This window comes from Scyliorhinus torazame, chromosome 2 (genome assembly GCF_047496885.1).
Source record: "Scyliorhinus torazame isolate Kashiwa2021f chromosome 2, sScyTor2.1, whole genome shotgun sequence".
Taxonomy (NCBI): Eukaryota; Metazoa; Chordata; class Chondrichthyes; order Carcharhiniformes; family Scyliorhinidae; genus Scyliorhinus; species Scyliorhinus torazame.
The window spans coordinates 335,911,026-335,923,392 of NC_092708.1; the positions used below are offsets into that span (position 1 = coordinate 335,911,026).

General features: G+C 53.4%; 1 protein-coding gene across 2 annotated transcripts in view; it reads left to right on the top strand.

Moving 5' to 3' along the window:
* The first annotated feature begins 463 nt into the window (after positions 1 to 463).
* xrcc3 (X-ray repair complementing defective repair in Chinese hamster cells 3) overlaps positions 464 to 12,367 on the top strand; it is a 36,986-nt gene continuing 25,082 nt past the window's right edge. For both annotated transcript variants that reach the window (XM_072490049.1, XM_072490056.1), the window contains exons 1-3: positions 464 to 878; positions 4,193 to 4,330; positions 11,452 to 11,664. In XM_072490049.1, the coding sequence (XP_072346150.1) occupies positions 824 to 878; positions 4,193 to 4,330; positions 11,452 to 11,664 (406 nt within the window). In that variant the 5' untranslated portion in view covers positions 464 to 823. The remainder of the gene's footprint in view (positions 879 to 4,192; positions 4,331 to 11,451; positions 11,665 to 12,367) is intronic.

Consider the following 12,367-nt stretch of genomic DNA (forward strand, 5'->3'; position numbering starts at 1 on the left):
GTTGAACAGGCCTGTCAGATATCCTAGCCTATCAGATTCCACCACCATGTTGAACACGCCTGTCAGATATCCTAGCCTATCAGATTCCACCACCATGTTGAACAGGCCTGTCAGATATCCTAGCCTATCAGATTCCACCACCATGTTGAACAGGCCTGTCAGATATCCTAGCCTATCAGATTCCACCACCATGTTGAACAGGCCTGTCAGACATCCTAACCTGTCAGGTTCCACCGTCACTACTGCCTTCCCCGCACGCATGGCTAGTGGCCATTAGCCAATCATATATCAATAGCGCATTCTTCCAGCCAATCGAGCAGCGCAGCCTTGTTCGGCCAATCGTTGGACGATTAAGTAAGCCAATGCCGGTGAGGTGGTGCATAAACCCGGACCAATTACAATTTTGCAGGAGCCACCTCGGCCAATCATCTTCATTACAACTAGTGTGTGTGTGCCCCCCCCCCCACCCCTCATGTAAGGAGTGGTTTGTGGGAATAAAACGCGGTGTTAATAATAACAACACCATGAGCTATTTTTAAAAAAAAGGAAAAATAAATATTCTGACGTAATTGGAATGTCGAAATACCTTACAGGATTTCGTGGACGTTAAAGATATGCGATTGTTTCTGTCGGCAGCATCATGTTATGAGCGCACTAAATTTTCCCAAAGAGCAGGCTCACCGAAGGAAAGCGCGCGATGTTCTGTCAGCGGGCGGCCGCTGTGACCTGTGACCCGGCTCGCGCTCTAACCGTTCTCGCCGGAGGCTTGGTGTTGATGGGCTGAGCAATCGCTGCCTGGGTTGGTGAAGGCGGCGAGCCCGAGATGGACTGGGCTCAGTTAGACCTGAATCCTAAAGTGGTGGCTGCTGTAAGGCGAGGTGAGCTTGCGAATAGTTCAAACCGTAGATGCTGGGAGCATTCAGCAGGTCAGGCAGCAGCAGCAGCGAAGGGGAGGGAGGTCAGAAGTAATGGTGGGGGGATGTAAAACCCATTCCAGAACAGTATTTTAAAGGAGCAGAACAAAGGGGAGGATGTCACACAAGAACAGTGACCTGCCAGGTGTTGAAGAGGAAACAAATTGTATGGAAGCACATCAGCGTGCAACCTGCTCTATGTAGACTACTTGAATACTCTTACACCATTTGAACCATTTTGGGAAGTCTGTAATGAAATGAAATGAAAATCGCTTATTGTCACAAGTAGGCTTCAAATGAAGTTACTGTGAAAAGCCCCGAGTCGCCACATTCCGGCACCTGTTCGGGGAGGCTGGTACGGGAATCGAACCGTGCTGCTGGCCTGGTCTGCTTTAAAAGCCAGCGATTTAGCCCAGTGTGCTAAACTCTGATTATTTCACTGTATTGGAGCACCTCAGTGCAACATGATGTATCACTTTGTGTGATGCTCACTTTGAAATATTTGTAATGTTTTTGCAAATATAAACAAATGATTAATTAAATGGTTGAAGTGGTTTAAAATGAAACAAAAAGAAGGCGCCTAGCAAAAGAAATATAATAGGTACAGAAGGCATGAATAGTTGACATGGTGTTGGGAACTTTAAAATGAAAACTAGGCAAAGTAACTTAAGTTAAAGTATGTTAGGCTGGAGGGGTGAATTATGCAATGAATTATGGTCTGGAATTCTTTTCTGGCAAGGTAGTAGATGCAGTAGTAATTTCCAAAAGGAAACCGGTTACATAGTTGAAAGGGAATATTGTTACAGGACAATAGTGAAAAGGACAGGGGTCTGGGATTCATTTACTGCAGGCATAAGGGCAGGAATGTGGAATTGAGATTACAATCCGATCAGCCGTTATCTTACCCAGGAGCAGAGTGACTTGTTCCTGCTCTTAATTTGTATGTTCATACGCTGGAGAGGATGAGTAATGTTGGACTAATATACTTTTGAGGCAGGAAGTGGAAGGGTGGAAACGAGAAGGAATGAGGAGCAAGTGACACAATTAGATAAACAATATTCACTATCAATAAGAAACAAACTATGAAAATGCCATTGGGGCGGACTTCCGGTGACGGTGGGCGGGAGGCAGCTGCGCGTTGGAGGGCTCCCATTCAGGAACGGCAATTTCAGGGGTTAACGCCCGGTCCTAGGGCCAGCGAAGGCAGTAAAAGTCAGGAGACAGCACAGAGAAGGGGAAATGTTGAAGTCCAGCAAAAAAACGGCCGTGAAAAAAGCAGCTGAAAGTCCGTCGGGGAGTGGAAAGGTCACCGCGGGGTCAGTAAGGAAAATGGAGGCTGGAGCACCAGGGGAGGCCGCATTGCTTACCGCTGAAGAAATAACTAAGGTGATGGCTGCGGAATTCGAAAGGCAGTTTACAAAATACATGGAGACAATGAGGAAGGAGATGAGTGAGGTTTTGAGTGCGCTGGTGGAGGAGGCGATTTCCCCGGTGATGACGGCGGTGGCGAGCGCAGTGGCAGAGGTGCGAGAGCAAGGGGAGGCGCTGAAGAAGTGGAGGAGACGTTATTGCAGCACGGTGATCAACTTGCCTCGATGGGGAAGGAGATGTGGAAGGTGATGGACATTAACAAGGATCTACGAGGAAAAATGGAAGACCTGGAAAACAGATCCAGGCGACAGAATTTGAGGATTGTGGGGCTGCCCGAAGGAGTTGAAGGACCGAAGCCGACTGAGTATTTTGCCGCGATGCTGGCAAAACTATTGGTGGAGGGGGAGGATCCCTCCCGATATGAACTGGATCGGGCTCATCGGTCGTGGCGGCTTGTACCAAAGGCGAGTGAGCCGCCAAGGGTAGTGACTCTGTGCTTCCGTAGGTACTGAGCTGGGCCAAGCAGAAGCGGGTGGTGCAGTGGGCTGGAGCTGGTATACGGTGGAGTTTACGGTGACTTTACGGTGGAGCTGGCGAGGATGCGGGCTACCTTCAACCGGGTGAAGAGGGCACTGTACATTAGCAAGATGCAGTGCGGCATTGTATATCCAGCAAAGCTGAGGGTGACTTACAAGCTCGGAGACTTTTATTTTGGAATGGCGGAAGCAGCGGAGGAGTTCGCGAAGGCAGAAGGACTGTGGCAGAACTGAGAAATTGAGAAATGGCCATGTGCCGATGTAACCTCATGACTGTATTTTCTTCTTTTTTGTTTCACTGCGTGCAGGTGTATAGGCTAAAGGAGCCAATGTTGTAAAAATTTGGACAAGGGAAGTGATGGGACTTTCACTCGAAATTAGCGCTCTTTGGGGTGTAAGTGGATATGCGGGGTTTGTGTGCTAAAAGGAGAATTCTGGGCTTTCCTAGGGCCGGGAAAGGGACCCAGGCGGGGGCCTCCACGCTGGCTGGTTTAAGCCGGCCAGTGAACGGGAGTGAGGTGGGGGGAGGGGCTGCGGCCATCGGAGCCTGGCAGAACAGGGTCCGAGTGGTCTAGCCGGGGTGGAAAGTTGGGGGGGAAGGAACCGAGGTTGGGGGAGGAGTTTTACAAGAGGCAGTGGAAGGGAGGAGTTGGAGACTTGGGGGACGGGGGGGGGTGTACAACTCTTGGGTATCATGTACGGTACTCTTTCAGAGGTTGGATGGCGTTGAGTGTAGGGAGGGGGAGTGGACTCTATAGGTCAATGGTGACCATGGGCGGTCCCGGACTTCTTTTCCTTTTTCTCCTTTGTTTCTTGTTTCCACCGTGGGAGGGTTTGTTTTATTGGATGCATATATTGACAGGTGGGCCGTTGTTTGGGGTGGTGGGAGGATGGGATCGTCGGTGTTGTTAAGGGGATTGATTTTGTATTTGTTGCCAGTTGCTGTTTGTGGGTGGGGTGTAAATTTTGAAGGAAAATGTGAAAATGGAGAATAAAAAAATATTAAAAAATAAAATGCCATTGGGGCTTATTCACCTGAAGTAGTAGTAGGATGAAGGCTACCTGTTGTCAGTTTGTTCGGCATTAGGGGCAATGAGATACTTCAGGGAAAAGTGGAAAGAAACATACAATTATGGGATTGTCTGCTATTTAATTTTATTTGTAGATTCACATATCTATGTTGATCATATTTAATATGAATTTCATTGTTTTGTATTGAATAAAAAGAGTTTAGATTATTCTAATAGAAGGTTTACTGCCAGCTGCCCATTATGGTGTAGAGAATGTGCTCAAGTGGCAATACAGTGGCAGCATCTGGTCCAGTTTGTCATCAGAGTAATGCAAGACTTTCTGCTTTTTTTTCTCTCACAGCAAACATCCAATCAATAAAAGAGATATTGTGTCTTTCGGGGCCAGATCTACAGCGACTCACTAAACTGTCAAGTTCTGATGTAAGGTATTTGCATAAAACTGTTGCGGCAGTTGTAAAGAATGATCCAGTGGTAACAGGTGTGTAAAAAATAGAATGTAGCATAAATTGCTATAGGATCAGAAATCTTATACCAACATAACATTTGCAATCATCATAAATACAAGTTTTAACAGTAACTTGCACATCTTTACAAAACTCCTGACATGTGGTCTTGTAATAAATCTTTTTAAAGTTCAGTGCAGTTTAAGCTTAAATTTAATATTTTGGATGAACAGACTTTCTACGTACAATTTTAGCTTTAATCTTAAGATTTGTTACATTTAAAAATTGGTAAACACTATATTTTATAGAGCTTTACTAATATGCAAATATAATTTCTGTTCCACATTTTATGAATGTGCCTTTATACAGAAGTTAGTGACTATGGCCATTCCAGAGCTTGGCTATGAATTATTGAGATTATTTTCATTTGAAGAAGATTGAAGGAATTATGATTTAAGACGTCTACAATGCTGTGTAACTTGGATAATATTTGTAAATAGAAATAGATTTTCACCATGAAGATGAGAACATTTAGGAAGACTTGTAGTATGTAAATATTGAACCATACATATAAGGTTCAATCCATAGGCGCCACTCAGTGAGTTAGTCTCTGCTGGTGTGGCAGTTTAATGTGCTACAGTTAATCCATTTGAACCCAAGCAAGGCAGGGAAAATCCTGAACTGCTACATGGGGCGTCATTCTCCGACCCCCCAGCGGGTCGGAGAATGGCCATTGGCCGCCGTGAATTCCGCCCCCGCCGAAGTCTCCGAAGGGAGAAAAGTCGGCGGGGCGTCAATGGCGCCGCAGACCTCGGAGAATGGCACGGATGGGCGCAAGACAATCGATTTTGGGCCTGTCGATATTCTCCCGTCCGGGTAGGCCGAAGTCCCGTCGACATGATGACGGGTCACGTCGGCGTAAATCAAACCTCCTTTCAATCGGCGTCAACCTGTGCTCCAGGTTTACGCCGACCAGCGTGGAGGTGGGTGACGGCCTGGGGGGATGGCTGCTGGACAGACGATGGCGTGGCTGCAGTCTGAATGTGTGGGGGGGAGGTGTGTGTAGGGTTTTGTGTGTGTGCGCGCGGCGGGGGGTGGTTAGAGTGGGCTGGGCTCCGGGGGAGTGCCGGTAGGGGGGAGGGGGGGGGTCCGTGCCGGGGAGGAGGATGGGGTCCGTGCCGGGGAGGAGGGGGGGGGGGGTCCATGCCGTGGAGGAGGATGGGGGGGGGGTCCGTGCCGGGGAGGGGAGATGGGGTGTCCGTGCCGGGGAGGAGGATGGGGGGGGTCTGTGCCTGGGAGGAGGTTGGGGGGGGGTCTGTGCCGGGGAGGAGGATGGGGGGGGGTCTGTGCCGGGGAGGAGGATGGATGGGGTCCGTGCCGGGGAGGAGGATGGGGGGGGTCCATGCCGGGGAGGAGGATGGGGTCCGTGCCGGGGAGGGGGGATGGGGGGGTCCGTGCCGGGGAGGAGGATGGGGGGGTCTGTGCCGGGGAGGATGGGGTCCGTGCCGGGGAGGAGGATGGGGGGGGTCCGTGCCGGGGAGGAGGATGGGGGGGGTCCGTGCCGGGGAGGAGGATGGGGGGGGTCCGTGCCGGGGAGGTGGATGGGGGGGGGGTCCGTGCCGCGGAGGGGGGGGGTGCGAGGGCAAGTGCGTTGGTCCACCTGGCCAGGTGCCAGCCTCCAACAGTTGGACCCATGCGTTCCATGTCACCTGGCTGGGGGGAGGAGGGGGTATGAGCAATGATGACATGTCCCCCCCCCCCCCCCCCCCCCCCCCCCCCCCCCCCCCCCCCCAACCAGGCTGTCCTGTTTTCCGATCAGCCAGCGATGTTGGCCACCGTGGCGGCAGCCGCTAATGTCTATGTTGCCCTGGAGGAGGAGGAGGAGGAGGAGCGTGCCAGAGAGGCGGCGCAGGCTGCCGCAGAGGGGCAGGCGGCAGCCGCCCAAGCTGGAGGGACATCTGACTGACAGGACGAGGAGGGGGGGAGGACATCGCAGCCCCACGGCAACGGAGGCACCTGAGGGCGCCCCGTGTGTACCGGCCCCGGCAGTCATACCAGGACCTCACAAACCGGGAATGCAGGAGGAGACTCCGGATTAGGCGGGAAACCGTGGCACACATCTGCCACCTGCTGGCACACCTGTCACCGCGTGGCACTGGCGGGGGACACCCTCTCCCCGTGTCCGTCAAGGTTACGGTGGCCCTGAACCTTTATGCAACGGGGTCATTCCAGGCACCGAGTGGGGACCTGTCCGGCATATCGCAGACATCGGTGCACCGGTGCACCGGTGCATCCGGGCAGTCACAGACGCCCTATATGCCATGGCGCACCGCTACATCCGCTTCCCTGTGGACCGGGCCAGCCAAGATACCCGGGACGTGGGCTTCTCTGCTGTGGCCGGGTTCCCCATGGTCCAGGTCGCGATTGATGGGATGCACGTCGCCGTGCGGCCACCTGCAGATAACAGGGCCGTGTTCACCAATAGGAAGGGGACCTATTCGATGAACATACAGGTGGTCTGCGACCACCGCATGATGATCCTGCACGTCTGCGCCCGTTACCCGGGCAGTGTACACGACTCATACGTGTTGTCGCGGTCATACATCACCGGCATGTACGAGGGACGCCATCCCTGGCTGAGGGGCTGGTTGCTGGGCGACAGGGGCTACCCATTGCGATCGTGGCTGATGACGCCTGTACGGAGGCCACACAATGAGGCGGAGAACCGCTACAATGATGCCCATGTAGCGACAAGGGGAGTGATAGAGAGGTGCTTTGGCGTGCTGAAGATGCGTTTCAGGTGCCTGGACCTCTCTGGGGGCGCCCTCCAGTATCGGTCAGATAGGGTCGGCCGCATCATTGTGGTGTGCTGCGTCCTGCACAATATAGCCCAGCAGAGGGGCGATGTGCCGCAGGCAGAGGAGGGCGGAGTGGAGGAGCAGCAGGAAGAGGCGCAGTCCTCCCCAGATGAGGGGGATGGGGGCAATGGTCAGGGCAGACGGGCTAGACACGGGCGGGTGGCTGTCCACCGTTACGGCTGGGCCAGCGGGCACGGGACAGGCTGATAGCCGCCCGCTTCACTGACTAGATGGGCGTGGGAATCGGATAGTATGGCCACAGCCCCCCCCCCCCCATTGCCGATCCACCTGTGGCACAACGGCCGGGCTCACACAGTTGCCGGTGGACGCATGTCTATTGCAGGCCATGGAGGATGATGACAACCCGCCCTGAGATGAGCTCCTGGCTCCACATCGTTGGACTATGTCTGACCCATGGCCACAGTACCACCATCCACCCGGACCATCCCTGCATGCGGCTGTGACACTGCAGTGCACGGTCCCGTCCTCTGCCCGGGGGGATGTTGATGGCGGCCCAGGGGGAAGGGGGCAGACTCACGTGGGGCTGAGGTAAGACCACCCCTCACACACACACACTTGCGCTCAACGTACATGACACACCTGCACGCTTTCTGTAGGTGTAACATTGACTTTAATAACCAAAGGAGTTCATGCACGTGCCCTAGCCCCTAAAACTCATCTGTGCCCTGCACCCGTGCCAACTTACTCAGTGTCTAATTGTTTGGCCTTACGGGCCCTTTGACTACGTCTACATGGTTCCCCAGACGGCACAGCAGAACTGGAGGTGGACTCCTGTGATTCCTGCCCTCTGACACGGGATCCCTTTGGCGGCCGTTTCCTGGGGCGTCCTGGCCTAGATGGGCCAGGCTGCTACCCGGGCGACTGGGATGGCGAGCTGCCAGTCTGTCCTGCCCGTTGCCCACCCGATGCACCTGGGACGGAAGGGGGGGGGGAGTCCGAGGTGTCGTGGTGTTCCGGGACCTCCCCTACAGGGGGACCCGGGACGGACCACAGCACCTCCTCCTCCCTCGGGGTGCCCGATGGCCCCCAGGCCTGTACATGGGTGGGGGATGCGAACGGACTGGCCATCCAACGCCCCCCCGACATCTGGCGCTGCCAGTCCTGGAGGCCCGTGCTGGTATCGACAGGGGTCTGCAGGTTTGCAGCCATGGAGCTCAGGGGATTGGCAAACCCTGTCTGTGACTGTGCGACGCCGGCTCGCACATGGCCAATGGCGCCGATGCCCTCAGCGATGGCCTGCTGAGACTGGGCCATGGACTGCTGAGACTGGGCCATGGCGTTGAGCGCCTCTGCCATCTGGCGCTGGCACTGGCTCATGGCCTCCTGTGAGAGGGCAGCCATGTCCTGGGCCACAGACGCCGCCTGCACGGAAAGCCCCAGGCCTCGCAAACCGTTCCCCATGTCTGACACCGTCGCACCCATTGCCTCCACCGCAGACGCCACCCGTGCGGTGTCGGCCTGGGTGGCACGCATGACCGGCACCACTCCCAGCTCCTGGACGCGGGTGGACTCCTCCACCTGCGACCGCAGCCGCCGCAAGCTGCCCGTCACCCTCTTCGCTCGTCTCCGGGTCGGTGGTTGCATCGGATCTATGTGTGGGTGTGGTAACTGCAGGAACCCGGGATCCATCTGGGCGGCAGATGTTCGCTTGGGCTGGGCTGCCCTCAGACTGCCCGGCCCCTCTGCTGCTCCTACCTCCACCTGCTGTACCGGGACGGCTGTGTTGTGCACACCAGTGAGTGTACCAGACGCCTCATCACTAAAGTGCCCAACCGAGGTGAGTGTTTCTGCGATGGTGGAGGGTGTTGGTGACAGCAGTGGCGTTGTGTCGTGCTCTTCGTCCCACTCTGAGTCCATGGCACTTTGGGGTGGGGGTTCGTCTCCACCCATCCACTCTGTCACTGTCCGGTATTTTGTTTTCCTGGGTAGGGCTGTCCCGGGTAGGGGTGTCCTGGGGAGTGGTGTCCTGGGGAGTGGTGTCCTGGCTCGGCTGTGATGGGGGCCTGTGGCTGCCCCTCTCGTCGCTGGGTGGCACACGCCTGCGTCGTCGCACCCGCACGAGACGGGGCGTCGTCTCCCTGTTGCTCCAGGTCTCTCCGTCTCCAGTGGTCTCCAAGGGACATCCTGCGGGCGTCGCATGCCGGAGGGTCCGGGTCTCTCCGTCTCCCGTGGTGTGCGAGGGGCATCCTGCGGGCGTTGCATGCCGGAGGGTCCGGGTCTCTCCGTCTCCCGTGGCCTCCGAGGGGCATCATGCGGGCGTTGCATGACGGAGGGTCCGGGTCTCTCCGTCTCCCGTGGCCTCCGAGGGGCATCATGCGGGCGGTCTGCATCTGCGGGGATGGGTGCCTCGACGTTTGCTCCTGCGATACAGAATGAAGCATGCATGGTTAGACACGCAGGCAGTGATCAGGTGATATGGGGGAGGGGGATATAGGGGAGGGGGGATATGGGGACGGGCTGTCGGTGGCTCACTTGCTAGTACGCCCCTGACCTCTGCATCAGCAACCTCCTGGTCCTCGGGTCCGCCAGCCAGTTCCATGGCCCTTTCCTCATGTTCGGTCAGTGGCCTCTCATCAGCGGGGCCTCCTCCAGTCCTCACATGCTCCCTGGTGTTGTGTGCGCGCTTCTCCTGTGGGGGGTGGTGGCAGGGGTAAAAGGCAACAGTGTTAGGCAGGTATATGAATGCACGCCATCGGTTGCGCGTGTATTGCAGAGGTTAAGGTTAGGGCTGGATTCACTTGGGGTAATGGGGGAAGGCGGATATGGGGGAAGGCGGATATGGGGGAGGGGGGATATGGGGAGGGGGATATGGGGAGGGGGGGATATGGATATCGGGCAGGGGGGGGGGAGGCTCACCTTGGCTGCTCTGACGAGGTCGTTCACCTTCTTGTGGCACTGGGTGCCTGTCCGTGGTGTCAGGTCCACAGCGGTGACGGCCTCTGCCACCTCCCTCCACAGACGCCGGCTGTGACGTGGGGCAACTCTGCGGCCGTGTCCGGGATACAAGGCCTCCCTCCTCTGCTCCACTGCGTCCAGGAGCGCCTCCACATCCCGTGACTGGAACCTCGGGGCTGAGCGGCGGGTGGCCATCCGGTCGGGTGTTCCGGTCGGATGGGGGGGAGTAGCGCGTCCTGATGACGCCGCACAGCGTGAAGCACGTGAGCAAGCGCGGATCCCGTCACGTCACTGCTAGCCCATTCCGGGCCGGAGACTTTGCGACGTTTGTGGCGGCGTGATGAAGGTCGGATTTGCGCCGTTTTTGGCGCCGGTCGGTGGACTTTGCGCCGATAACGGAGAATTTCGCCCATGATGTCAGATGAGAAATGGTTTGGGCTCAGCTTTATTGACCCTTGTGGTTCAATAGGCTTCTGAAACTCACTATGTAGTGTCATACATAAAGAACAACCACTGGGTGTGATATTGATGGGCCGTCAATTCACTTGAAATTATGCTCTAATAGGGTCAGCATCCTGAAGACTAAAGAAAGAAAATGGGAGGCAGAAGAAAGAAAATGAGGAAGGAAACAAAGTATCGATAAAACATTAGATTTTTCCGATTATGATAGTTTGTGGAATGGACACCCAGTTATTGCAGTTGGTTAGCTCTTTTGGGGTAGAGAGTTGCCGAGGTTTGTCAAATAGGCATAGACTGGGATCAACAAATACTCCATTAGGGACTTAGATTCCCATGCAGGAGAAAAGTGGGTGATTATCAGAAAAGCAGATAACTTGCTGAACAGTAGAGATGTGAGGTTGGGTAAATAATTTGGATTATTTATCAACCAAGCAGTCAAGAGTTCATTGCAATTGAACAAATTAACAAACTGCACTGCAGAGTGGTTTACATTTGCAGTTAGAAGTGTCTTCCTGATTTTATCAGCAAGTTCATTCTTTCTCAAATGTGTGATTAGGAAATCTCAACGAAGAGAATGTTAGCTGATGAGTTGATTTTTTTTTTAAGCCTTGCACACCTTCTGGTAACAATATGGAGTGTGACATTAACCAACACACTGGCTGCTTTCCTGCCTATTCTAGTAAATGTGACATAAGGCAGCACAAGTAATAAGAAAAGGTTTTGAATTATAAGGAGAGAGAATAAAATATTGCAATGTATGTGCTCTCTCCAAGTTCATAGCCTTAAAGCAGAGATATATACACTCGCTTTCAACTGTATATCATGCTTAAGCTTTTGTTTCCAACAAATATTTGTAAGTATTTAAAATTGATGTTCCACGTACAATAATGTAAGCATTTTGTCATCCGTTGTGTCTTCCTCAGCCCTCCAGATGTATAATGAAGAATGTCCTTTTCCAACCCAGAACCGAAAACTTAGCATGGGTTGCCCAGTATTGGATTTGCTTCTTGGAGGTGGAATTCCATTAATGGGAATTACTGAGATTGTTGGTGAGAGTTCAGCAGGGAAGACACAAATTTGCATGCAGCTGTGTCTATCTGTACAGTTCCCAAGGAGCTATGGTGGACAAGAAGCAGGTAAAAAAAAAAACTGTTTTGACCATAGAGTATATTAAGTCTTGTACAAGTTAGATCAATGAGCTATGAAGGTCAATCTATTCTCCTGGAACATCCTCCCTAACAGAACTGTGGATGTACCTACACTACATGTACTGTAGCAATCCAAGAAGGCAGCGCACCACCACCTACTCAAGGGCAAATAGGGATGGGCAATAAATACTGGTCTAGCCAGCGAGGTCCACATCCCACAAATGAATAATAAAAATGAGGGGGACAAATTTGTGATTCAGAGTAATGGAAATTTTTAGATAGTTCATTTCACAATTTCAAGTTACCCAATTAATTATTTTTTGAAGTCCAGGCACTGGCGTCATGCAGTCAATCACAATGGGCTAAAAATTCAATTCCGCCTATTCTGAGGCATGATTATTATGATTACCATACAACCAGTCAAGTTACAGCATGCTCATCAACATAGGAAATGTGGTACTGCCTAGCTGCAGGATAAGTAAGGGTTCCAGCTGTGTCTGCCACTAGCATGATGTATCGCTAACCTGAACCCATTAAAGGCAGTCTGCTGCCCTAACTGCTGGAATAGTCTCAAAACGTCTTTGATGGAATCATGAAGACTGAAAATAGGGCAACAATCCAGAGAGAAGGCTTCCAGGTTCTTCACACTAGTGTAAGCTTTAGTTTAGGAGGTTGAAAGGAATAGGGAGGC